Below are 27,360 nucleotides of genomic sequence, written 5' to 3'. Positions count from 1 at the left end.
TTTTGCTGTTATTTTTTTCCTCTTTTTTTGATGTTATTGTAAAAGAAGTTCCTTTATTATCCTTTAATCATTCATTCCTAGGGCACAGAAACTCATACTAACCTTGTGTCCTACAACATTCCCGAACTCCTTTCTTGGTTTGTGGATTGGTTTGTTCCTTTTTTTTTTTTTTTTTTCCCCGGAGCTGGGGACCGCCTTGCGCTTCCTAGGTAAGCGCTCTACCACTGAGCTAAATCCCCAGCCCCGGTGTTCCTTTGTTTTTTAAGGTTTGAATTCTTTAGGGGTGTCTGCATATGAGATTATGTCCTTTGCAAATAGAAATAGCTTTACTTATCTGTAGGAAATTTGATTTTAAGAAGCGAAAAGGTAGGTTTTCCCCATGCCAGGCTGAGCAACTTTGTAAGTAGCTGGAAGGCAGCGTCCATTGGAAACTGTGTTACTTACGGGGGTCCTGTGACTTCCCACATTACCAGATTCATCCCAGGAAGTGCAGGTTCTTTAGAACCAGCAGAAGGGGAGAAATCTGGCTTCTCACCAGATCAGGATCACATGGCTTCTGCTAGAGGAGTCCCAGGGTGACCAGGGACTCTGTGGAGAACATATTCACCCCAGGCTTCTCCTGAGGGACCATCCTTCGTGCTGACCCGTGCTACTTCCCCTTTGGGATTCAGCAGTCACCTGAGTGAATGCCTACCACCCGGGGTAAGGTGAGGGAGAAGCAGCTCTTCCCTGTGTGCTTTTAGGAAGCCACCAGTCAGCTCATTCCTGGGCATTGCTGCAGTCTCTGAGTGGAGCACCAGTGGCATCCAGTGGCCCATGAGGCTAATCACAGTTGGAGTCCTCCCCACCCTCAGGCAGCCATCTTTCCCTGTTTTGCCTGGTCAGGCAGTGGGCCAGGCTCATTCATGATGAACCATCTGGGATTACTTGGAATGCTCAATTCAGCATCTGAAGCAGAGCGTGACTGGTGAGCAGCAAGGAGACCAGCTGGACAGAGGCCCCGAGTCCATGGCGTTCCCCAGAGCCCATCGACGAGGTTCATGTGTCAATCCTCTCATTTTTCCTATTCTAGAAATAGCGATGGTAATTCACGATGTGTGGGTGTTTAATGACACCTGTGTGAGATGGCAAAGAAGCCCAGAGAGAGTGAATTCCAAGGTCACGTACTTGGTAAGTGAGCTGCTTTACCTTCCACATGCAGAAATGGAAACCAAAAGAACTTGCCAGGAGCTCCCCCCTCCCCCCCCTCCCCCACAACCTCCCTCCTTTCCATCTGCTGGCTTTTCTTCCTACCTTCAGTCACACAAAGTGAAGCTGTATTTGTTTGCAAATGTATAGTTACAAGCTACAGATAGTGTAACTCATGAAACAGCACAGTTTCATGTATAAGTGGGATAAGTGGGTGTAAAGTCATTTACACCCATACACTTAGAGAATAATTATTTTCTCTGTTAACAACACTGTTATCACACAGGTGACCATGCAAGCAAACCAATGGTGCTTCTAAAGCTAGGGAAACAGCAAACCACACTGTTTAACACTGCTGTCTACCTGCTGCATGGTTTGAATGAGAAGGATGAAGATGCTTAGTTTTCCGGTTCTATTGCCCTTTTTAAAAAGTGGGCGGGGTTTCTAAGACATACGCATATTTTACATCTAGCGTAGATGCCATCCTACCGGATGTGATTGCAGGGCGGGCATTTATGTTTGGCATCCCCGTTATTGCTTCGTTTCCAAGAACTTGTGCTGTCCTGCCCCAGAGAAAATTCCTGTGCTAATTTGTTGTGAGAACTTCCTTTTATTGTTCATTCGTGGTCAGAAGAGCGATGAGTTCTCACTTCTGTCTCAGCTTAGGGCTCATTGGTTCCTGGGCTGACTAGGCGTTGTTTTTAGGTACCTCATAGCAGAGCAGGCGCTCTCTCCTTGGTGGTTACTCACCTCCATGGTTACATAGTATCTAAGATGGGACCCTCAGAGAAACAGCGCCCAGCACCAGGAGGCCTCGATTATTCTGACTGGAGTCCTGTCGGATTCTCTTGTGTTTCCTCTTCTAAAGATACACACTGAAAGACTACAGCCAGATGCTGTGGAGTCCGTTTATGAGGAGACAATCAATGTGACCACAGACAGCAAGACCCCAGAAGTGTGCCTGCACCTCCAACAAGGAGCCAATTACACCGTGAGCATTTCCGCAGCCCCTCCCAGGCGCTCTGTGCCCGCCAGCCTTAGCTTCCAGACCGCTGGTAGGTGAAGGGAATGAAGCATTTCCTCCTGGGGAATTCTGAGCACAGATGTGGGGAACCAAGAAGGCAGGGGATTTCTGTCAGTGTGGGTGGAGGAATGAAGCTACTCCATGGGTAGAACCAAAGCAGGCGTAGTAGGAAAAATTCTTATTCTGTTGTCATACAGCTGAATGGCGCTGGCAATTGTTTTCAGTGAGTCCTTGGGGACAAGTGGTAGTAACAGAAAGGACATGGTGTTGATGTCATGAGTTTGCAGGTGTATGAGGAAGTAGAGGGTCTCACGGCTTATCTTTGCAGAGAAGCTGAAGAGTTGGCTTCTCATTTACTATGAGCTGCTCTGGCTGCTGAGTCAGTTAACAGTGGTTAAGGGGGGACAGGGGGCAGCCCTAGGGTGCAGAGGGATCTGATTGGTTGAACGGAGAGGAGTGGGCCCAAAGGAGTATTAAGAAGTAGGAACAGGAGCCAGACTTGGTGGTGCATGCCTTTAAATTTTGCCTTCTATAGTCTAGTGCCTGTGAGTTTGAGGCCAGCCTAGTCTATATAGCCAGGGCTACATAGTGAAACCCTGTCTAAAAGAAAGAGGAGGAGGAGGAGAAGGGCTGGGAGGATGGCTGAGTAAAGTGCTGGGCACACAGCATAAAGACCTGAGTTTGGATGCCCAGAACCCATGTTAAAAGCCCTGAGCAGTCATGTATCTGAAATCTCAGCACTGGGAGGCAGGAGGATCCCTGGGGCTTGCTGGCCAGCCAGTGGAGCCAAATCAGTGAGTTCCAGGCTCAGCGAGAGACCTTTTCTTAAGCATAAATGATTGAGGAGACCCAATGTTGACCTCTGGCTCATCTGCACACACATGTACCATATACACATGCAACCACACACCCATATAAACACACGCATGAACAAACACAGGCATGTATGAGAAAAGTAGGAATAGACTGCTGCATGTTGATTGTCACGGGATTTAAAAGATATTTCCCAGTGAGAGTAAATCGTGTGAACTTGATGGTCAGACTGGTGCAGCAAACACTTGGCCAACTGCATTGTTTCCAGCTCAAGTCGGTTCTTTTTTACAGAGACTTCAGGGTCAGAGAGATGGCTCGGAAGGTAAGAGAGCTCACTCTGCTTGCAGAGGGTCAGTCCCCAGCGGCCACATGGCAGCTCACCACTCTGCAACCCCAGTTTCAGGGAGGCCCATGTCCTTTGTGGCCTCTATGGTTACCCTCATACACATGCATGCATACACTCCTGGGGCTGGAGAGATGGCTCAGCGGTGAAGAGCACTGGCTGCTCTTCCAGAGGTCCTGAGTTCAATTCCCAGCAACCACATGGTGACTCACAACCATCTGTAATGGGATCTGATGCCCTCTTCTGGTGTCTGAAGACAGCTTTAGTGAACCCACATACATAAAATAAATGACTCAATCTTAAAAAAGAAAGAAAAGAAAGGAGAAGAGAAGAAAAGCTACCTCCTATATGGCTGTCACCATGTGTGAGGGAGATGACAGCCTACCATCAGGCAGAAATAATAGGTTTGCCTATTGAATAATATAAGGCCAACTTCGAAGCTAAGCCTCAGGATTTTTTAATGAAAAAAATTATTTTACTTCAGGTATATAGTGTGAGGAAAAAAAATAAGAAATTGCTCCATAATTAGGGACACTGTAGTGAATGACCTTCCATGGGCTTTCAGGGATACGCATCCTGAAGAGGTCCTCAAAGGCCTTCAAACATGTCTGCCACTGAGTCGGGATGACAGCGGTCTTACAGATATCTGATTGCCCCTCAAGTGCCTTTTCCATTAGGGAAAAAAATGTGATCTTTGGAATCAGATAGACCCGCTATGTATTTTGGCTCAGAGAGAGTTGTGGTGTGGAAGGTGCAGGGAAGGACGTTGAATTCAGGGAAATTTTATTTTCAAGAGACAGTGGAAGACAGTCTGCATTTAGGTCTTGTGGGCCTCCAAATTAAATTTATCTTTGATGAAGCACTTACATGTGAGCTCATGTTCATTGACGCCGCTTATTAATATCTCCCAGATTTTGGAGCTAATGGATAAGGAGCCTGGGGCAGGACAGAGCCCGGGGGTCACGTCTGCAGTGCTCTGTGTTATTGGCAGTTTAAATGGAAGTGGGTTACATTTGCAAGTTAACCTAGTGGGGGTTGAAGTTTATATGGAGTAACACTGACTGGAAGCAGAATATGCTCGACCTTTGCTCCAGTCCGAATTTGTGCACCATCGCAAAGGTCTGTCACTCTGTCCTCCTACGTTCTGCACATCGTGCTGTTTGGCTTTACTATCAAGGTGACACTACTTCCCCTCAAGTGAACGGGAGCTGTACACACACACACACACCCTCGGGTGAACTGGAGCTGTACATACATACATACATACATACATACATACATACATACATACACACACACATACACACACACACACACACTCATATACACACACACATATACACACACACACACCATATAAACCACACATACATACCATATAAACCACACACACACACTCACACTCGAGCGCGCGCGACTGCTCTGGGGAAGTCTGCATGATTCTGGAATGCAGCCTTGCTCATAGAATCGTTAAATTTCACCCCTTTGACGAAGTTGGTTTGCTGACACCTTTGTCAGTTTCTTTCATTACTTTTATCAGCCCAAATTTTCTAGAACTTTTTTGTAATTTGTGTGAGGTTGGGGATAGAGCACCTGCCTACTTGTCTGTGCGTGTGTAGGGGCTGAGGGCTGACCCTAACTATTCCTCTATGTCCCACCTTTTCTGTTGTGTTTGAGACAGGGTCTCACTAGGTAGCCCTAGGTATCCTGGAACTCATTACATAGACAAGGATGGCCTTAAACTGACTGAGACCCTCCTGCTGGGACAAGAGGTAGGCACTGCTGTTACTCTTTTTCCAGAGAATGGCCTCTTGATTTCTAAACTGTATTTTCCTCTTTCTACCCAGTTAAATCCATTAACTCTTATTATTTCTTCTCCACACTTTCCTTAAGTTGATTTTATTGATACATTTCCTAATGGTGTGTGTGTGTGTGTGTGTGTGTGTGTGTGTGTGTGTGTGTGTGTGTGTGTGTGTGTGTGTGTGTGACATGATCTCATGAAGCCCAGGCTATCTTCAAACTTACTATGTAACTGATGCTATTCTTGAACTTCTGATCCTCTTGCTTCCACCTCACCAGTGCTGGGATTATAGATGTGCCATCATACCCAGAACACTTTTAAAGTTTGTAACTAGCTGCATGAAAAATTCAACACATCCCCACATTATTCCTATTAATAATAGGAATCCCGGAGGCTCCTCTCCCCCTTGCAGATTTAAGTTTTGACAGCATTCCTGAGACACTGTCAATTTCTCTCTTCTTCTTTGCTTTTAAGGTGTGACTTAATTGCTGTGCTGATTTCCTTTTGGCTTAAATAGTTATTTTAAAATGTGCTAATCCATGTTCTCTCTCTGCTCTTCCTTTCATCAGTTGTACAATCGCTGTGCTGATTTCCCCTTTTAAGACTTAATTACAACTGTATCACATCACCCAATTACCGTGATACATATGCAGGCATACATACATACATACATGTCTTAGTTAGGGTTTTACTGCTGCGAAGAGATATCATGACCATGGCAACTGTTCTAGAGGAGAGTACTTAACTGGGACTGGCTTATAGTTCAGAGGTTTAGTCCATTATCATCATGACCACACATGGGCAGACCTGGTGCTGGAGAGAGGATGCTGAGTTCTACATGCAGGTCTGCAGGCAGCAGCAGGTAGAGAGAGTGAGCCACTGAGCCTGACTTGGGTTTCTGAAACCTCAAAGCACTTTCTCCCTTCCCCTTCCTCCCTTCACCAGGGTTACAATTCCTTCAACAAGGCCATACCTCCAATAATGCCACTCCCCAAGAGGCTCTGGGGGCCATTTTTATTCAAACCACCACAATCCATTCATGCATATTTAAAATAGTATTATGAAGTTACCTGTTTCCTTATGATATACAAACTCCATACAGAGTTTGTTTTGTTTGTTTGTTTGTTTTGTGTCTCCTGTCTCTTCCCTTTATCTCCTTGCTCTGCCTCCAGTCCTAAAAAAAAAAAAGGTTATTTGTTTTTATTTTGTATGTTGGATCCTCTGGAGCTGGAGGTACAGAAGGTCGTGAGGCATCTGGTGTGGGTCCCTTAGAAGAGCGGCAGGGACTCTCAGCAGCTGAACTATCTGCTCAGCCTTTTCTGTTTAATAATTACACTCCAATGTTAATTACTTCTGCTCATATTTCATTGTGATGTACTTTGAGGATGTGTTGGCACCTCTGGACTTTATTGCTTGGTCGGACGGACCGTCTTCAGTGCAGTGGATGCTGGATAAGAGTTAGCACTGTCTCACCACTCCTTGTTAGATCCTCCAGGACTTCAATTGTGTAGTTTTCCTTCTTTCTCCATCTCTTCTGTAGTGGCTAATTGGTTTCCCCTGCATGATTTAATGCTACAGTTTTCAATATTCCTGACACATGGATAGATTCTCTCACTAACAGCATGGCTCGCTCTGTCTACCCAGCATCACTGGCTTTCCTCTTGGATGCACCGACTTCCTCACTGTCTTTGTGCTTTCTGTGTTTGCACAACGTGCTGCTAACTGTCCTCAAAAGTTGACTGGATGAGGCTGCCATGACAGCTCTGGGAGTAAGGACACGCAGAGCCTTTCTGGGAAGGGCTGGTATTTGAAGGGATAAGAAAACAGAGTTCCTTTATTGCTTCCTGGGTGATAAGTTTCTTTCCAGCATTTTGTTTTCTTTTTTTCTTGCCACATTCCTGTGTCTTTTGTTTCGTTTTCTTTTCTTTTTCATTGGTTCCACAGGTTTCTGTTTTCAGTGAGTCAGACAATGCAGATTTTGTTTTTCTTCTACAGTTGTCCGAATCTTTAAAAGAACCTATTTGGGTGTGTGCCTCTCTGATTACCAGTATTAGCTTCTCTCTGAGGAAGGAAGACAGAGCTGTTCTCTGTAGTTCTTACCCTCCTTTCCTTCGGCTGTTGGTCTGGTCCGTCTGAGCTTTGGTTTTCTTTCAGCTGTTGCTCACCATTTAACCTGACGTGTGTGTTTTAGTCAGTGAGGTGCATTAACTGCCAATCCTTGTAAGCTCCCTTCTCCAGTTCTCCCTCCACTCTGCTCCCCTGTGTAGAGGACGGCTTCTGTCTTTTCTCACCGTGGAAATGGGGTCCTTTCTGAGCCCACGATTATCTGAGAGTGTCTTTTGTTGCCTTTCTTGTGAATAAGGGTTTGGGTGCAGATTAATTCTTGAATTTAAGAATTCTGTAAACAGATCACATTGGCTTTGGGATTTAATGCCCTAACGGAGGATGAGGGGGAGGAGCCACTAAAGAGTAAATCTTGTGTCTCCCACAAGCTAAGCATGGGCTCCAGCATCCAGCCACTGAAGCTCCCCTGCCTGGTTTCTAATTCTATGAGGCAATCTGATTTTCAGTGTGGATACCAAAAAAGCTCCCTTTAACAGGAAAGCTAAGCGTTTAGTCATTTGTTTGTGTGCATGGTAAGTGTTGACTGATGTCATGCAAGTGTCACGTAAGCGTCTGGCCTGGTTGCAGTTCAGCAGTAAAGGAACCTTCTCAAGAAGCTTCAGTGTCTGGAATGTGAACACTGTGCACTTGTTCAGTCTTCCCAGAGCCCTAGGGGCCTGCTTCGATCTGTCCCCACGTTAGGAATGATTTCCTTCACCAAATCTCCATTCAGATTGTTACTTCTCTCCCAATTCACCTACGTGGAGCTAACTCCCTGCTTTCTTCTTTAAATGTTCATGTCCTTGTTCCTCTGCCTTCTGGGAATGTGTGCCATGCCTACTGTAAATGTGTGTGTGTACAGGTACATGTGTGTACATTTTGCAATGCCTGCATGTGTGAACATGTGTGTGAACATGTGTGTATGTGTGAACGTGTATATGTGAACATATGTGAACATGTGTGTGTAAATGTGTGTATGTGTGAACATGTGTATGTGTGAATATGTGTGTATGTGTGTACATGTGCATGTGTGCATATGTGTATGTACATGTTGCATGTGCATGCGTGTGTGAACATGTGTGTGCATGTGTCTATAATGTACTGTAAGTTCTGTTGTACACTTTCATCTCCTTTTTAAGACTCGTGTGGGGAATATCAGTTAGTTCTCTTTCATTTCTGCCTCTCTCAACATTTCCTTTCGAATACATTCTTCTTTCATTAGAATCATTTTGGATGTTTTAAAGAAATTATTATTGAAAGTAACAAACGAGAACTGCTTAATCTTACTATCATATGGCTTTGAAAAAAACACAGCAAAACAAAACTCCTGGTCCCTATACACACACCTCCCTCTCCTTCCCTTAGTGTGGAAGGATCGTTTCATAGACTTCTAGACTACTTATCCTGGGAAGACAGAGCTCTGTCTAGACTGGAGCATCCTCGTAAGGCAGATGTCCCTCCCTCTGACCTCCCTCTTCACTGGATTGTATTAATGTGCTTCTCTCTGACCACCCAGTGAAGGACTCATTGATGGTTGGGTACAGCTGTGGGGAAGCCCACCTCCCTGAGTTTGATTTCTGAGTACCTTGTTCTGTTGACTTGTGAAGCTGTGGGTCTCGGGCCAGCTCTGCTCTGCCTGGCTTCACAATGGTCCGGCAGCCTACTGAAGCAGCAGAGTTGAGCTGTCCTGTCAGCCCAGGGTTTTGTCACATGGAGCTCTTGGGTCCTGAGGTCTCAACTCAGACGATCTTCCGTGTTGCCCATCTCCAGAGTATGAAGGAATGACCGTTGGCACTGGCAACAGTACCAAACACACCTTCCGTCCCTGCTGCCTCCCAGAATGGCCAGATGAGTCTCCAGTCACCCCCTAGAATGTGCCGATCCCAGGTGATCTCCGAAGCTAAGCGAGGCTGGGCCTGGTTAGATGGGTGAATTGCCCGTTGACCTTTAGAACACACCCCGCAGATGTCCAAGCACCGTGAGAGGTGCTGTCTGTGTGGTTCTGAGTGCAGTTAGATTTGGGGGCTGACTGTGGCTGACTTGTCCTGTGGTCCATCTGGCTTCCTCCACGGCTCAAGTTCTCTAGTCCTTCCTTTGAAATTTGGAGTCTGCCTCCCTTGCTTGGAAGGCAGGTTGAATAGCTGCTCTGAGCCTCCCCATAGCCCAGTCTCCTTTACATTGTGATAAGCGTAGATGTCCTCACGTGTCTGCCTTGCACATGGCAACCGACCTTTCCTTCCAACCCAGATGCAAATTTTGACCCATTTTTAGTTATTCTCAGTCACTTCTGTCAGGAGTGGGTGTGGGAAGGAGAAGCCAGATGCCTTCGTTCCCAGCACTGTCGTCCTCTGAACTCAGCCTGTGATGGCTCTACCACACAAACACCGTCTCGAGTGGGAACCTGCAGACAGCAGCCCTGCTTGTCTTCTGTCTGTGTAGTCATAGGCAGGTACTGTTTCTCAAAATCCTATGGCTGCCCCCACCCCCCTTTTTGGATATCCTGTGAAAACTTTGAACACAGTGGCGAGAAGGGAGAAGTGACAGGTCCTCAAATTCTTCGAACCATATTTTCACATTTCCCAGTTCTAGTCAGGAGTGTTTGTCTCTGGGCTAATTGCCTTGTGCTGCATACGTTAGCAATATTGAAAGTGCTTTGGGCACTCCTGATTTTGACTGGAATAATTTGGATTATCGTGAGCACTTCTTAGGTGATGCAGACTCCTAGGGGAGACTTACATGTTAAACGTGATTGTAAAAGAGAGTCTCCCTGACAGAGGTTTGAGCTTTTGTTTGGGGCTTTGGATGTAGCTCAGAAGAGAGAGTGGTTTGGACTTGTGAGCTAGTGGGTTCAATCACCAACACCATAGAAAGAAAGACAAACAAACAAACCACCTTTTTTTCCCCATTGTTAGGACAGGTAAAAACATTTGCTTTTCCTTAGAAATTGCTTTGTTACCCCCAGACTCGAGGGGGGAGGTGTCCTTGATTCATCCTGGTCAGCCTCTTCTTTAATAAAGATTGCACGGATGTTCCCCTGCAGGGGGATGCCTTTTTCTTTTTTCTTTTTTTTTTTTAAATATTTATTTATTTTATGTGAGTACACTGTAGCTGTCTTCAGACACACCAGAAGAGGGCATCAGATCTCATTACAGATGGTTGTGAGCCACTATGTGGTTGCTGGGAATCGAATTCAGGACCTCTGGAAGAGCAGTTAGTGCTCTTAACCGCTGAGCCATCTCTCCAGCCCGCCTTTTTCTATATAATGGCCGGAACAAGTCTGCCTCCTGGTTGTTAATTACCTGAGCTGAGCACTAGGCAGCTGGAGGAATGCCGTCTGCTGTGAGAGCAGCCAACATTCTCTCCAGCCTCATCATCCACTTTCCAGTCATTTTCCGTTGGACAGCACTGGCCCTGAGGTCCTCACCCATAGAGTTTTACGCACCATTTCCCTTATTCTCAAGGTGTCTGTCTTCAGGACATTTTATTATGGCCCATCTAAGTACAGCTGACTGTCTACAAAGGTCACACTTTATGGCAGTGTTTCTGTATCTCCCTCGGTTCTCCCAAGCACCCATGACGTAACAAAGCAAGCTGGATGCATTGGTTTCACAAGTGAGAAGATTTAGGTTCAGAAGAAACCCTTCGGAGCCTCACCTGGCCAAGTTTGTACAACTCGGGAGTTTTCCTGGGAGTGGTGGCACATGTCCTTAATTCCAAGACCCAAGAGGCTGAGGAAGAAGGATTATGAGTAAGAGGCTAGCCTGAGTTACATGGCAAGTTGAAGGAGGCCTGGGCTACAAAGTGAAATCCTGTCTTAAAACACAAAACCAGGGATGGAGACTCGGTGGTTGGGAGCTTTGTTGCTCTCGCAGAGTTTGGGTTTTGGTCCTAGCACACATGTGGCAGCTCACAGCCATCTGTAACTCTAGTTCCGACGGCTCTGATGCGCTCTTCCTGCCTCCAAGGGCACACGTGCAGGCAAAACACTCCTAAAATGAAAATAAGGAAATCTTACAGAACAAAACCCCAAACAAGTGAAAAGCCATGGTTCAGTTGGTAAAGTGCTTACTGTGTAAGCCTGAGGGTGAGGTCCATCCCTGTAACCACAGAAACCGCCCTGGAGCAATAGTGGTGCACACCGGCAAGCCTAGCACTGGGGAGGCAGAAACAGGAGGGTCCTGAGTGCTTGCTGACCAAATAGTCTAGCAGAATCAGCGGATCAGCGGACTCTAGATTCAGTGAGAGACCCTATCTCAAAGAATAAGGTGGAGAGCAATTGAGAGAGAGAGAGAGAGAGAGAGAGAGAGCACACATGTGTGTCATACACAGACACACATGCACACATATGTGCATAGCACAGACACAGACACACATGCAGACACACAGATGCTCACACACATACTCACATGCATGCACACACACATGCTCGTACACTCAGATACACACACACTTTCAAACAAAAGCAAACTCTAGAGCGAGTGCTTGAGCTTAAGTGTGTAAGGCCAAAGCTAAGTGCGTGCTCTTTGTGTTAGACACCCTACCAGCCTTTGAAAGTGTTCAACTGCGCTTACATTAAACCACGATCTATCAGCTTGGTGATGCAACCTTTTTATGTGTTCTCTTGTCTTCTAGAAGATGGTCTCTTAGAAGATGATGGAATTTTCAATATTTCAGTATTTAATGAAACTTGTTTGAAGTTGAACAGGCATTCTAGGCAAGCTGGATCAGAACAAATGTACCAAGTAAGATGTCCCCTTATTCTTATCTCTTATAGGATTCATCATTCAAACAAACGAGTGATTCAGCCCCGCTCTGACCATGCCTTTGTCTCTTCTTGAGCTTCTCTCTTCCTCCTAATCCCTGAATGAAATCTTATGATGCATGCCTTTTTATGAACTGTGACTCTTCTAGGCAGAGTGCACACCCATGCTCTGGGGTGTGTCCTAGGAGCAAGTCTGTGTTAAAATACCTTTAGTAAACTCCCAAATGTGGGAAACTACAAAATGTGTGGGTTGTCTGCAGTGGAAGCCCCAGAATATGGAAAGACTCCGCACAGGGCGACTGTCCACACTGTTGGTGGCCGCTCTTTCTAGGAATGGGTACATGTCAGCGAGGAGGAACTAAGTTGACAAGGGTTCTGTGCACTGATGATTTTCTGTCGTTTTCCCTGCCTACAGTTGCACACTTACGTGTCGATGTGTTTTCTTAGCTTGCCTTCAGATGCACATACTGGGCGTACCTTTCTAAGACGCTCATCCAACTTTAGTTTCCTTCTGTGTCCAAGTTCAAATCAAAAGCAGATTTAAGAAGAAACCCGGGTTTACTTTGGTGTCATTTTTAGTGCCTAGAAACTCAGGCTGAGTACGATACAGTGAGAATTAGTTATTCATTCCATAAACATTTAGCAAAAGAACATCGTATATTATGACCTGAGAGTTTCAATTCAAACAAATAGGAACATACAGATAAAACAAACAACCATAATGGGATACTATTAGTCTTTGATAAAAATGCAAAAATAATGGAATGTGTTTGTGTGCACACGCGTGCACGTGCACGTGCTCCTAAGTATAATTTTTAAAATATTTTTATGCTTTACTTTAATGTGCATGTTTTGCCCACATGTACATATGTGCACCATGTATGTGCCTTATGTCCATGGAGGTCAGGAGTGGAGGGTAGAGTTACAGGTGATTGTGTGTTACCATTGCCATGCTGGGAATGGAACCCAGGTTCTCTGCAAGAGCCAGCCAGTGCCCTTACCTGATAAGCCACCTCTCTACTTCTCCCTGACAAGGTGTAATGTTTTTATGTTGTATCATAGAAAATGTGTAGTGATTAGCTGAAGCGAGGGTGGAAAGGGGAGGTGTGGTCCTGGCCACGGAACAATGGCTGACCGGAAGGCAAAGAGGAGCAGGGAGGAAGGGAGGCAAGGAGAGTGCTAACAGGGGCTGGATGTTGAGAACCTTGTGTCCTTTGCTTTGAATTTGAATGCCTGTGAGGAGCCACTGGAGGATTTTAAGTGGGTGAGTATTTAGGTTTCCATGTTGGAAAGAATCCTAGAAAAGAGACACACTCAAGGGTCACAGTTTATCTATGATTAAAATGGTTTTTCAAATTAGTACTGAAGGAGTTTTATTATAGCTAACCAAATACTTGGTTAAGAGAACAAGTGATTCTTGGGGCTGGGAGATGGTTCAGTTGGTAATGTACTTGCCACCCTGAGTGTGAGGCACTGAGTTTGGACCCCATCCTCACCTAAAGAGTCAGGTAGAGTTGTGTGTGAAGTCAAGCGACTTCCTTTGGCTGCTGGCCAGCCAGGCTACCTGAATCTGTGAGCTCAGGGCTCAGTGAGGAGACATCTAGCCTCTGGCATCCAGGTGCAGATGCACACATACACACCCTAAAACGACTGAAGAATAAAATGGAAAAATACACTGAACTTTTAACCTGTCACAGATCCATTTATGTAATGTATGGAATATAGTTAAGTCCACTGGAGAAAAGTGAGTGCTCAAAACTGTCTGCGTAAGAGAATATACACGTTGCTCATACTGCGTATGAATATGCCATCCTTTATCATCAAGTGGTCCGGAAGAAAGGGCACCATGAGATCTTGTGCTCAGCTCCCTTGGTTAATGCTTTCTAGCATGGAGCACAGCTGTGGCAGTGGATGGCTGGAAGGAAGTGGAGGACGCTCATAGCACTGAATTCAAGAAACCCAAGTTGTGATGGTCTCTCTCTAAGGCTGAGGGATGAAACTTCTTAGATGACCTATGAGGATGGCTCAGTGAGTGAATGTACTGGTGGAGGGTGGAGAGCCAATGATGTGAGCTTCAGTCGAACCATTAAACTGAGTCTCACCAGATAAACGATACTGGTTGATAATGTTTGATCCTATTATCCTGGGATCTTCAAAGAGCGCTTCCCCTGAGACTCACCATTGCTTGAGTGCCAAGATTCAGACCACAGTATGCGGGATGCCTCTGCATTCATCGGCTTCCGCCAGCTCTGATGGGAAGGAAGGCTCAAGGAAAGCCACGATGAACTCTTGCTTTTAAAGCACAGCCTGGGGTAGTTCTCGGGGTACTAAGTACCCCGCACAGTGGGTCTTCTCTATGCATTCCTCATGATGAACAAACCTGAAAGGATTTCGCCCAGTAGCTTCAGTGCAGTGTCTCCCACTTGAGTGGGCAGCAAGGGATTGTTGTGGAATAGTCTTCTGTCTTGTTTATTCCTGCCTGTCATTGCTTCTGCAATTCAATCTTAGTCCTGCCCCTGACTGAGAGGAAAACTGGGTAGGTCGGGTGCAGGAACCTTGGCTTTACCGAGGCTGCCCTTGGTTTAGTGCACTGGAGTCTTAAAGGTCAACCTCCAAAGATGAACAGGAGGAGGTTTCTGGACAGTCTGGAGACCTGCCAGGCAGCGGGAAGCTAACGCGGCGTTCTCTTTCCATCTGACAGGTGGAAGCTCTGGGTCAGAGGTGGTATCTAGAGAACTTCTATCATGCTGTTTCCTATAACTTCACGACAAGAGACCAAGCTCCTAAACTGTGTTTAGATCTGTTGCCCGCTACTGATTACATGATAAACATCACCCTTCTGAGACCCACCGAACTGCGCTCCGCACAAGTAACAGTAACAACCTCGGCGACAGGTAGGCACGGGCGCCTTTCTGCTTTGTACCTTGGGACACAAATTAGGTTTGAGGGCTGAGCGGCACAGTGCGGGCAGCAGAAAGGACAGGGTCAAGAGCCCTGTGTTCTAGTTCTAACAGACCACTGGCTTTAGCTTTCCGAATGCTGGGCTCTGACCAATCAGTCCCTTTGTACACTGTTTTGACTTCTAGAGGGTTCAGGCAAGGAGACTACATGGGGATTCCAGGCAGCCTTGGAGAGGGAATTCTATAAGGCTTCTGTCTCTCACTGCAAATTCAAAATGGCTTTTTAATCTCCTTCCTCGGTGTCCTTTTGACAAGTTGGCTCACTGTGCAACTGCCTCTGTTCCTTTAGGTTCATGAAACCCCTTACGTTGCATTTGTACAATTTATATGACATCCTCATCGTGTCTTTGTGTAGTTGAGAAATTATATATTTTTAAACTTGTTTTTAGAGTTCTTTCCCACAGCCTTAAGGGCTGTCCCGAAGGTACCAGCATTTACCATTTTGCTGAGACATTAGCCACGCCTTCACTGCCTGGACATGTGCAGTCTCTGATCTTTGTGGAGGCATTAACACTAGCAGGGAGGACATTCCTCAAAGGAGGAATGTAAAATGTGTGCATTATGCCCACAGAAGCCATGGACACCCATAGGGGCAGGAACCATGTCATTCTGCTCCTACCAAGGCCATGCCGAACCCAGCAATCTTCCAGGAGACAGAAATGTTCTCTCTGCCGCATTGGGCACTGGCTCAGTCAAGAAGGCTCACAGCTGGGTGATGCAGGAGCATGGTCACATGTACAGAATAGGTCGTGATGGTCCATTTTAGTATGAGATAAACTAGAGTGCATCAGGGTTAGAGGAGGCGTGAGGTCCCTCCCTACCCTGACCAGTCTGTTTGTCTCAGCTTCTGAGGATTAGAAAAGAGCCCAGGATCCAAAATGGGGAGAGCGGCAACCCTAAGCTCCAGATTGTTCACTGGCTAGGCCTTTGAGTCCAAGGTCTATGAGATGGGTGGTTTTGAAGGGGTCTGAGTTCCAGCCTGTAGAAGAGGACAGACATTTCTCGAGGGTTTTAAAAACCACTATTTTGTTCTAGGTCAGTGATTGCCCTTCTGCATAATAGTTTATTAAAAACTGTTCAAGGGGTTGGGGATTTGGCTCAGTGGCAGAGCGCTTGCCTAGGAAGCGCAAGGCCCTGGGTTCGGTCCCCAGCTCCGAAAAAAAAGAACCAAAAAAAAAAAAAAAAAAAAAAAAAACCTGTTCAACATTCGCTAGTCTCTTGGAGTTTTTATTGTTGCTTTTCCAGCAGGCTGACTCAGAATAGGGTATAATGGTGCTCCTTGGAAACTCCTCCTTTGTGGGTTTTCCTGGAAGCCACATAGAGGCCAGCGATGTTAATGACACAGCTCTCAGATAGTGCTGAGAGACACAGGGTCTTCCCCTCTTTCCCTCCCTCCCACCCCTCTCTCCTTTCCTTAGAGAACCTACCCACTCAGGACTTCACACAAATGGGGCAAGTGTTCTCCCACTGAGCCACACTGCCAGGCCCCTTCTACCATTTCTTTAATTCTTTGGGTTTAGCAGTGCAGTTTCAGGGCTTTCCCTTTGAAGGGTCTGCAGAATGAAGGGCCTGCCCTTCTCTGGCCGGGACTCTGTTTCCTGTTCCTTTTTGCTCCTAGTGTGCCAGGGGGTGGGCAGTGACGGTAGTGCACTAGACATTAGTGCATTTCGGTCTGTCTCACATTTTGGCAAGCGTGGGATTATCAGGAAGCGCATTAGGCACAGTTTCACGGACTCCATCCCAGAAGTTCTGAGTCAGTATGCACAGGTACACACCCAGGGTCTGCCTGGCCAATTCTGCCAGTCTACTTGGGTTGTATTGTTTTAGCCACACACAACTTCACTACTCCTGGCCAATTACAAGGTCCGTGCAGGCAGAGGCATGAGAGGGAAGGGAGGGAGTTAAAGAGGAAGGGAAGGAGATTTAGCTAAAATAATTCTATAGTTCGATATCCAAGAAGCCACTGTGCTAAAACGGGAACTGATTGATACATTTTTCCTGATAAGTGATAATACCCACTTCCTTTATTCCTGCTTTCCCGATTTAGAGACCCCGAGTTGTGTGCTCTGGTCAGGACCCTCTCGTCTCCCAGTTAGGTTCCAGATTCACTTTTTGTAGTGAGAAACCGAATCTTAATTTTCCTTTCCAGGCGGGATTACACAGGATTAACAAAGTATTGTCTTTACTGTTGTGGGCAATTCCCAGGATGACCCTCAACGCAGATTATAGTGTGGTCATTTTAGAGAAGATTTAGGATAGAACAGGCTTCTCCAGCCAGTCTCAGGCTGAGCAGACAGACAGCAGTGGGTGGATAACCTATTACCTACTTCTTGGAGGCTGGGGCTACATGAAGTCCTACCGGCTGCTGCACAGAGAGAGATCAGCGTTTGCTCAGTAACACAGGAACTCTGTGCAACAGGAAATGTGACCCAAGGAATGGCGCTTCCTGTCAATCAGGTCTGGTGTTTACTGTTCCTCGAGGCTGAATGAGTGGGGAATTGTCTTTGCTTTGGTGGAATAAGGAAGTGACCACCCTTCACACACTGTAGCAAGGGAACTGACCTCTGTTGAACATCAGGGGCTTGAACACAAATATCTGGATCATCCCAGGAGACTGCATTAGGAGAGCAACTCACAGTGCTTAGTGATATCCTTATAGTTCATTTATTTCAACATTGAAATTCTGCGATCCGTCAGAAAGACCAGTCAGGAAGGGAGGCATGCCATTGTCTGTAAGATTTTTTCTTTTTTCTTTTTTTTCGGAGCTGGGGACTGAACCCAGGGCCTTGCGCTTCCTAGGCAAGCGCTCTACCACTGAGCTAAATCCCCAACCCCGTCTGTAAGATTTTTTAACACTTCAGTATTTTCACAAGGGTGTTCTGCCCTGAACAGGAGGTGGGGATTTCTGATTCCAGGGTGTCCCGTCAATAGGACAGTGGGTGGGCAGCTCTTCAAAGGAAGTTTGTAAGTCTGTTTTTATATTGCCCCTGCACATGGGTCTGGAGAGACACGTTAGAAATGGCTGCTCTCTGTAGATCTGTCATCTGTAAGGGAGTCAGTGAGGCATGACTGCAGTGACACCGTCTCTTTCAACATGAGATCTGGTACAAACTTGAAGTCACTGTACCCGAGACCAGGTCCCTGGATGACTGGTCTATGTCACTGGTGAGTAACACAGGCTTCTGATTGGTGACTGCTGCCAGGAAAACTGTGAGACTCTGCCCAGACAGTGTGATGGGCCCCAGTTCATCTCTGTATGATGTAGTTGCACACTGGTAGCCTGCAATCTTTCATGGTAATCAGATACTAAATTTATCCAAAGAAACATTTTCATAATATAACCAAAAAGCTCTCCACTTTGAACATTTCGCCTCCATAGTTTCTTTAATTTAAGCCACTTGAAAAGTATCTGGATAGATGTAGGTAATCGAAATGACTTCAGTGTTTATAGAGAACTTATAAAAATCGTAGCTTTAATTCAGAATGACAGTTTTTTTTTTTAAATCATTCTTTCTGGCAGTATCTGGAGAGCAACGATATCTTTCTTTAGGCTGCTTCCTACGAGGGGCCTGCAGGCCATGTCACATGGATGTTTGAGACTATGCATGTCCTGTCATTCTCCTCAGCATGGTTGTGCATGTTAATTCAGGAACAGTCAAGAGGTGGGAGCTGATCTCATTCCAGGGAGTGGAACTATAGAAAGCATTTCCAACCTCTCATCTTACTGAGACATAGTTCCTTTAACCGTCCATCCTTTCTGTTTAGTTCCTGGAGTGGAGGGCCTGAGAATTCTTCCTTTACCCTTAAAATGCAGTCATTGTATTTAGAGGATTTATTAGATTAATCTGACAACCTTCTTAGGTACCTGGACTGTCCTTTTGATATTTATATTTAAGTATGTTTTTTTATTTTTGGAATATTATATTACATTATCTTGAATTATACTTTTAAATATTATGTCTCAGTGCATTGTCCCCCTCCCCTCTTTGAAGACCCTGGTTGCATATGTTTTGACCTTTTGTGGGCTTTTTGTTTTGTTTTTTTCTTTTTGTTTTAGATCTCATTTTAGGATAGGCCTTTAATCGCAGCTCCTGAAGGCAGGGGCAGGCAGATGTCTGTGAGTTCAAGGCTAGCCTGGTCTACATTGTGAGTTCCAGACCAGCCAGGGCTAGTCAGATCCTATCTTGAAAAGAAAAAAAATCTTATTTTACTTCTAAATTTTCTCTATTATTTTTATTAAATTTTATCCAAATCTATTCTTTCATAGACATCAAGAAATTCAGCTTTTGTTTCCAACACCGTTTTGTTCTTTTCTTTCATTTATTTTCTGAGTTCAGACACTTCTTTTTCAATCATTTCCTGCTTTATGCCCATTTCTGTTTTAGTTTTAATTTTCTGACTGGAGATATCTTCTGAACATCCTCAAACGATTATTTATTGTGTTAATTTTTCTGCGTTTGTGGATTTTCAAAACGATAGTTTGCCCAAGCTGCAAGATTTTGTTCACAGAACCTTGTTTTTGAGCGGACACTGCTGTGGTCATCCAGTCTCCAGTGGTAGCTGAGGAGATTCCCGGGTTAAGAGCGCCCTCTTCAGTCAAGGGGTGAACTGCAGTTTCTGTAAAGCATTGCTTTTTTTTTTTGTTTTGTTTTGTTCTTTGGTTGAGGATGCTTCTTCTATTCTAGTTTATGATTTTCCCCCTATGTGGGACCTTGTACTAACGTTCACTTTTCTTCCTATAAACACTAACTCCATGGATGAATGTGTGAAATTCTTCCTTCTTCGCCTTTTCTTTGCTGGGAACAGTGACTTCCTCAGCTGCTCCCCTGCACCGCGATATGTTCTACTTCCTCTGTGACAAGGCTGTGGTCACACTGGTCTGTCCCTATGTTTTCACACTGAAAGTGTTATCTCTCTCTTTGGGAAGGTCTCCAGCTCCCTCCGTCCCACACAGCTCTCTGTACAAACACTGGTAGGGCGTTGAGAGAACTTGGCTGGAATTTGATACTTTTGTTTGTTTTGTTTTTGTTTAATGAGGCTTTTAGGATTGCTGTGTTCTCTCTGCTTTCCTGTGGGTGTGTGTTTATGGTGTATGCATCTGTGTGTGTCAAGAAGCGTGTTCAGCTGTGTGTGCCCGTGCACAGACCAGGCTGGTGTGGGTGTCTTGATTATTGCTCTCCACCTCGTGTTTTGAGACAGCTCACCATTTTGGATACGGAGGGGATCCTGAAATGGTGAGCACCGGTTTCAGTGAGCAGCCCTGAAATGAAATGAGCAGCAGTGAAATGGTGGGCACGTGAACTCAGGGTGATGCTGGCTCAGTTCACACTTCAGCCACTGAGCCATGGTCCCAAGCCAACAGCATTGTTCTCATGTTATTTTATCTGCTCCTCCTTCCGACCCCAAGAATATTTTGGAGAATAGGTAGATTCAGGTTCCAGGGCCATGGCTTTCCTTCGATCGAGTAGAACTCTGAAACTCTGTTGACTTTCCATGACTTTCTGTGTCTTACTGGTCCAAATCTTTCCACCTCGACCACCCTTGCCCCCTCCCGTCCATCCCCCCCAGCCCTTCCCCCCACCCCCTAGCCTTCCCCTGCCCCCTGTACTTCATATATTGTGAATGTCGGACAGGTGGTATTTACCTCATGAGTTTGTGATGAGCACTACAGGGTATTTCATGTGGAAAACTGTCTGTATGTGACAAGCTCTACCTGTAAAATGCTAAGCATGACTTAACTTTATCTAATGGTGTGTGTTATATGCTCCTTCGTGGTTTTGCTACACTTACCTAGTGCATGAATCAAATCCCCTAAGTCAAATGCATGTTGAGAGCATCTATAATGTGTTTTGCTGTTGCCTCAATAAAACACCCTGGCAAAAGTAATTTAAGGGAGAAAGGTTTTATTCTGGGTCCAGTAGAAGGATGCAGTCCATCATGGAGGGGGAAGTCAAGGCAGCAGAGGCGAGAAGCAACGGCACACACCACACCAACAATCCAGCACAGAGGGGGCTGAATGCACACCACCGGTCCTCAGTTCACTTCCTCCATTTTATGAAGTACAAGAAGGGCCCCACCGTGGAGTGGCCCTGCCTGCAGTTAAGATGGGGCTACCCATATCAGTTATTGGGAGCATGCCCAGTAGCTAGGTAATCAATCCCTCAGCCAGTCTTCAGGCCAGACCCTGTCAAGTCCACAATGAGCTCCAACCATCACCAAGCAGAAACCACACCTTGTAGCATTTCCATTCCATTGGGGTAACGTCAGTTGCTTGGCTTTCTCCTTATTGCTAATGACTTAATTAAATGACCAAAACAGCTGTGCTTGTCACCCTCCCCCTCATTGAGAGCACAAAGAAGTAAAAGAACCCCACCCCACTCCCAGGCTCCCCAGAGCTCCGGGTTCTTTGTGAGCTGCTGCTGAACTGAGAGCAGAGAGGAAGAAAAGCCTGATATCACTCAGAGCCCCTCTCCCACAGTAAGAAGGAAAAGCAAACTTCCAAGGAGTCTGAACTAAGAACCAGATTTTTGTTTCCTGTGAGACATTCTTGCAGGTCTGGTTTAATCTAGATTAGATTGACCCAGTGGGTGGGGAAAGAGAGAATGGAGAGGTGACCAGGGATCCTGGAGGTTTCCCCAAGCACATGCACAACACTTCCAGTAGCAAAGATGATGGGGCATCTTGCTAGAATATTTTATTTCTTTATTTTTTGTCCTTGCAATATTTTTTTTTTGGTTCTTTTTTTCGGAGCTGGGGACCGAACCCAGGGCCTTGCGCTTCCTAGGCAAGTGCTCTACCACTGAGCTAAATCCCCAACCCCTCTTGCAATATTTTTATAGACGATCTTTCTTGCCAGTTCATATACTTTTATCCCGTACTTTTTGAGATGATAAAATTCCTTGGTTTAAAGGTGTCTAATTTACTAATTTGCATATTATTGAAGGATATCGAATTTCCCCCTTTGAAAAAGTTATTAGAATGCATGGTATAGTGTTCCTTTCTAGATTTCTGAAATATCCATTTTCACATGCTGACATCTATGAACTCTCGAGTTGCCTTATGGTCAGGTGTCTCTCTGCAGTGAACTTGTCTTTGCCCATGTGTACCTCAAGTTGGCCCTACCTTACAGTGTCATCAGCTGATTACACCGTCACTCAGAGTGCCCAGGCTTTCTCCATGCTCCCCACAGTGGCTCTTGGTGAAAGGGACAGTTTGGTTCCAAATTGTTTATTGATTGTTCATTGAGGAAAATGGGTGCACACCACCTTCTCAGGGTGGACCAGAGATCAGATACCTTGTGCAGGGAGGAATGTCCAGGAAGGGAAGTTTATCAGCTAAACCCTCAGGGCCTCTAGATATCCCATTAGCACGGAGAACTCTGTTCTGGGGAACACAATCATCGGTCATGACCCTTTGTGGGGAGTGTGGCCGTGTGTTCTGAACCAGGAATCTTGGTAGGGAGGAGGAGATGCCTACTGTCCTCACAGGGTGCCAAGGGTCTCTGAACCCCTCAACCGAAATACTGGGCTGGGGGTGTATCTCCATCATAAAGTGATTACATGCTGGACAGAAGACTCTGGGTTCCATCCTTAGAGAGAGAGAGAGAGAGAGAGAGAGAGAGAGAGACAGAGAGAGAGAGAGACAGAGAGAGACAGAGAGAGACAGAGAGAGAGACACAGAGAGAGAGACAGAGAGAGAGACAGAGAGAGAGAGACAGAGAGAGAGAGAGGATGGGTGGGTGGAGATGGATGGATGGATGGGTAGATGGATGGATGGATGCATGGATGGATGGATGGATGGATGGATGGATGGATGGGTAGATGGATGGATGGGTAGATGATGGATGGGTAGATGGATGGATGGGTAGATGATGGATGGGTAGATGGATGGATGGGTAGATGGATGGATGGATGCATGGATGGATGGATGGATGGGTAGATGGATGGATGGATGCATGGATGGATGGATGGATGGGTAGATGGATGGATGGATGCATGGGTAGATGGATGGATGGATGGGTAGATGGATGGATGGGTAGATGGATAGATGGATGCATGGATGGACGGATGGATGGATGGATGCATGGATGGATGGGTGGGTGGATGGATGGATGCATGGATGGATGGATGGATGGATGGATGGATGGATGCATGGATGCATGGAGGGAGGGATGGATGGATGAAGGTGGCAGGTGGTCCTGGGTTCTAAAAGAAAGCAGGATGAGCAAGCTGTATCCTTCCATGGCCTCTGCATCAGCTCCCGGCTCCAGCTTCTTCCTCCTTTCTTGTTCTTGTCCTGCCTTCCTTGAGTGATGAACAGTGGTCTGGAAGTAGGTCTAGAGACTACTTTTCTCCCTATATTAGTCAAGGTTCTGTAGAGCAGTAAAAACCTATAAAATGAATATATATATATATATATATAAAGGGAATTTAAATTTTAGAATGGCTTAAAGGCTCTGGTCTAACTAATCCAACAATGGCAGGCCATGGAGAGAAAATTCAAGAACCCAGTAGGTGTTCAGTTCACAAGGCTGGAAGTCGCAGTAGATGTTGGAATCCTGAAGAAGTAGACTCTAATGCCAGTGAAGGATTAGACTTGCCAGCAAGACCAGGGCAAGCAGGCAAAGACCAAAAGCTTCCCTCTTTCATGTCCATATACAGACTTCTAGCAGAAGGTGTATTAAAGGTGTGTCTTCCTGTCTTCAGATCCTAATTAAAGACTTGTGTCCTGCCTCAAGATCCAGATGAAAGATGTGTATACCTTTCTACCCCAAAAGTCCAGACTAGAAATGGACTCACCCACTTCCAACCAAGCCAAAACTGCTTTTTGGTCATGGTGTTTCACTGCCGCCGTAGAAACCCCTATTAGGACACTGTGTGTACTAGCTGTTTTTCTCTTGCTATGATAAAACACCATGACCAAAGCGGCTCATGGGAGAAAGAGTTTATTTGGGCTTATGGATCCAGAGGGAAAAGAGTCTGTCATGGTGAGGAGGCATGACAGTAAGCTGCAGGCACAGTAGCTAGAGCAGGGAGCTAAGAGCTCACATCCTCAAAAGCAAGCTGGAACCAGGCAGAGGAAACCGGAATTGACAGGATGCTGCTGGACCACCCTAACCTTTCCAAACACCAGGAGCCACAGGGAGCCAATGGGAGATCATCTCATTCAAACTGCCACACCTCACAAGCATGAGGACCGGAGTTCAAATCTGCTGAGCCCATATAAACAGCCACCATACTCATGTATATGCCTGTAACCATAGCGCTGTGGGGGCCGGGGCCAAGGCAGAGGTATCCCTGGGGCTCGCTGTATGCCACCGGAGGGGTGGGTTCAGTGAGAGACCGTTCGTCCGGGGAATATGATGGAAAGGATAGACCAAGACACCTGAAGTCCTCCCCTGGCCTCCACACACATCCCTCGGCCCACCCAATACAGACACTGATACCGCAGTGAAGATGTGAGAAGTTTTCGATACAAAGTATGGAGATATTTTAAGAATGTTTAATCAGATTTTGTTAGGTATTCATTTATAATATGATAAAAAAAATTCAGGGTTTACATGGGTCTGGAAAAGCTCTTTCAAGCAACATGATCTCGTAAGTTAAAAACACAATAATGATTGTTCACTGGGCAGAACGTGTCTCATAATATAATGTTATCTTAAATTTGATGAGGTGTGGCTGACCTTCACATACATATCTCTGTAAAACTGAGCTTCAGGACTGAGGCTTCACGATAAGGTCCGTCACAGGGAAGTCGTCTTCACAGAGAGTGTGTCAGTTACACACGAACTGATGGGAAATGAACACCTGTTAGGAAGACCTTTCCACCAGCTCCATCTGTGTGAGGGCGCAGTACACAAGCAACACGCTCATTTGGTTCTAGGATGAACCCAGAGCCTTGTGCGTGGCTGGCAGTTGCTCTCTACTGCTGAGCTACACTCCAGCCCTCGCTCACCTTAAGTTGGAACTTTGCTGTTGTGTACGGGCCTGTTAGCCGTCCCCTGTGAGGCCCCTCTTCTGCTTTTCCCCATCTCTGTGCTGTTGCCGGTTTTAGTACTCTTGGCTATCAGCAAGTGTACATCCGTCCTCTGTGTGCCTGTGACCCAGGGCCTGCACTGAACGACTTACAGGTGCAAAGGCTTATTCTGCTTTATGGTTCCAGAAGCTTCCGCTCCTCGTGGTAGAGAGGGCATGGCAGAGCAGCGTCCACTGTGGTGGGAGCCTGTGGTGGCCCCTGAACTAGAGCAGAGAGTAGCTGGAAGGTAGGGCCAGGCTGTAGCTCACACAGACTACTTGTGGCCTACTTCAGCCAGCCAGGTAGGGGTGTGTGTGTGTGTGTGTGTGTCTGTGTGTGTGTGTCTGTGTGTGTGTAGTATGTATGTATGTATGTATGTATGTATGTATGTATGTATGTATGTTTAGTTTACTTTTGAGACAGGTTTTTTTTTTTTTTTTTTGTACAGCCTTGTCTGGCTTGTAAATCACTGTATAGACCAGACTGGCCTCAGACTCCAGAATCTACCTGTCTCTCCCTCCCAAGTGCTGGGATCCAAGGTGTGCTCCACCATGCTCCATGCTCAGCCAGTCAGCTAGCCAGGCTTTATGAGCCCCATAGCAACCCCCCAGCATCACCACCAGTCGGGAATGAGTGTTCAGAGCATGAGCCTGTGATCAATTCAGGATCAAGCTCTTCCCACCACCACCCCCAGCTGTCTGTGTCTCGTCTCTCATACTCAGGCATGGTATCTTTTGCCATACAGAAAAGGTAACTTTCTTCAGGTTTTTTTTTTAAATTAGTTTTTAGGGGCTGGAGTGATGTCTCACTGCTTAAAAGCACTGACTAGTCTTTCAGAGGACCCCAGTTGGTTTCCCAGTACCCACATGGCAGCTTACAACCATCTGTAACTCCAGTCCCAGGGGCTCCAAAATCCTCCACGGGCACCAAACACTTACATAGGACACACACACACATGCAGGCAAAGGATCATACATATAAACTAAGAATAGTTTTAAAATTGGTTTTTCATTTTCTTAGTATTTATTTTCTTTTTTTCTTTTTGAAAGGTCAAGATTTTCTTGTCTTCATAACAAAATCAGCTTAGAACTGGATCACTTGGCCCTTTCTCTTCTTGTCACCTCCCAGTTCAAGATGCTTGCTGGCATCCTCTTAGATCTGCAGTTGGGCTCAACACACTCCTACCTGGGACTATACAACTATTCTTCTATACAGTCTATAGTATATATTTTAAATAAACTTTTGTTCCTGTTGAGAACATTTTCCCATCATATCAAGGTGGAAATATAATACTGCTTATCCACTGGTTTGAAGTGCTGTTTTCTCATCTCTAAGGTCTGAGTGTAGGCCTATCACTGATTCTTCCTTTTCCATTGGTCAGATCACTGATTCCTTCACTAACAATAAAATGCTTAACTACTCTAGCATTCTGATTGTGTCTAATGTTACTCCCAGAGGGACAAAACCTCACACAAAACCACAAAGACTGGTTTGTGAAAGGGAGAAGGTATCCTTTTTAAAGTATGAAGCATAGAAAATCATAGTACAAGAACATATCTTTGGTTTAATATAAAAAAACCCCCACATCTTGCAGAGGCTATGACAAAGAAAATGGGGAGATATTGTCATATTTTTCGTTTACATTTTTATTTGTAATTAGTGTATGTGTGTGGGTGTGTGCATGTGAGTGCAGTTCCCCCAGAGGCCAGAAGGGGGTGTTGGAGTCCCCTGTAGCTGGAGTTACAGAGCTGCCTGACATTGCGGCTGTATTTCCAGCCCCTCATAGTTTTTTTATTGTGTCTGGTCATGTTCCTTGTCAATTGATTCCCACCCCACCCCCAACTGCCATTCTGTCTTTTCACAAAGAAAATTGGCAGTGATTATTTTCTGTGTACTGAGTGTGTCAAGCTGGTTTCAGCTGGTTCTACTTTGTCCTATGGTTTCCTCAATCTTCCCATTCATGATGTTTCTCTGTGCATTATTTTCTTTGATATCCTTTAACAAGATTTTAAAAACCTGTTCTCTCCTCCTCTCCTCCCCTTCCTCCCCTTCCTCCGCTTCCTCCTCCCTACACTATCTCCTTTTCTTCTCTTTGATTTTTCAAGACAGTGTTTTTCTGTGTACCTCTTGCTGTCCTGGAATTCGTTTTGTAGAGCAGGCTGACCTTGAACTTAGAGTGCTGGGATTAAAGACGTGTGTGTGTGCACCACCACAATCAGCTGGTGTTTTAATATTTCTATTAGATTTTTCTTACTTAGCGTTGGTTGCGATGTGATCGCTCCTCGGTTGGGTCTTTTCGGTTTTGTATTTTGTTACTTGAGTTAGTTTCCTATTCCTGGTTTGATAAGT

The 27,360-nt window shown here is 45.7% G+C and overlaps 1 protein-coding gene across 8 annotated transcripts in view; it reads left to right on the top strand.

The window, feature by feature from the left end:
* Susd1 (sushi domain containing 1) overlaps positions 1 to 27,360 on the top strand; it is a 118,013-nt gene that overhangs the window by 55,240 nt on the left and 35,413 nt on the right. For 3 of the 8 annotated variants that reach the window (XR_015619459.1, NM_001427255.1, XM_087547963.1), the window contains 4 exon segments: positions 1,073 to 1,170; positions 2,057 to 2,243; positions 11,905 to 12,014; positions 14,736 to 14,928. Coding sequence is in view for 5 of the 8 variants with exons in the window: in NM_001427255.1 (NP_001414184.1) it covers positions 1,073 to 1,170; positions 2,057 to 2,243; positions 11,905 to 12,014; positions 14,736 to 14,928 (588 nt within the window). In the remaining 3 variants the exon portion in view is untranslated. 8 annotated transcript variants of the gene reach the window in all.

The sequence above is a fragment of the Rattus norvegicus genome, chromosome 5 (assembly GCF_021556685.1).
Source record: "Rattus norvegicus strain SHRSP/BbbUtx chromosome 5, alternate assembly SHRSP_T2T, whole genome shotgun sequence".
Classification (NCBI taxonomy): Eukaryota; Metazoa; Chordata; class Mammalia; order Rodentia; family Muridae; genus Rattus; species Rattus norvegicus.
Note: the sequence above shows the minus strand (reverse complement) of the source record. Positions and strands in the feature narration are given on the sequence as shown.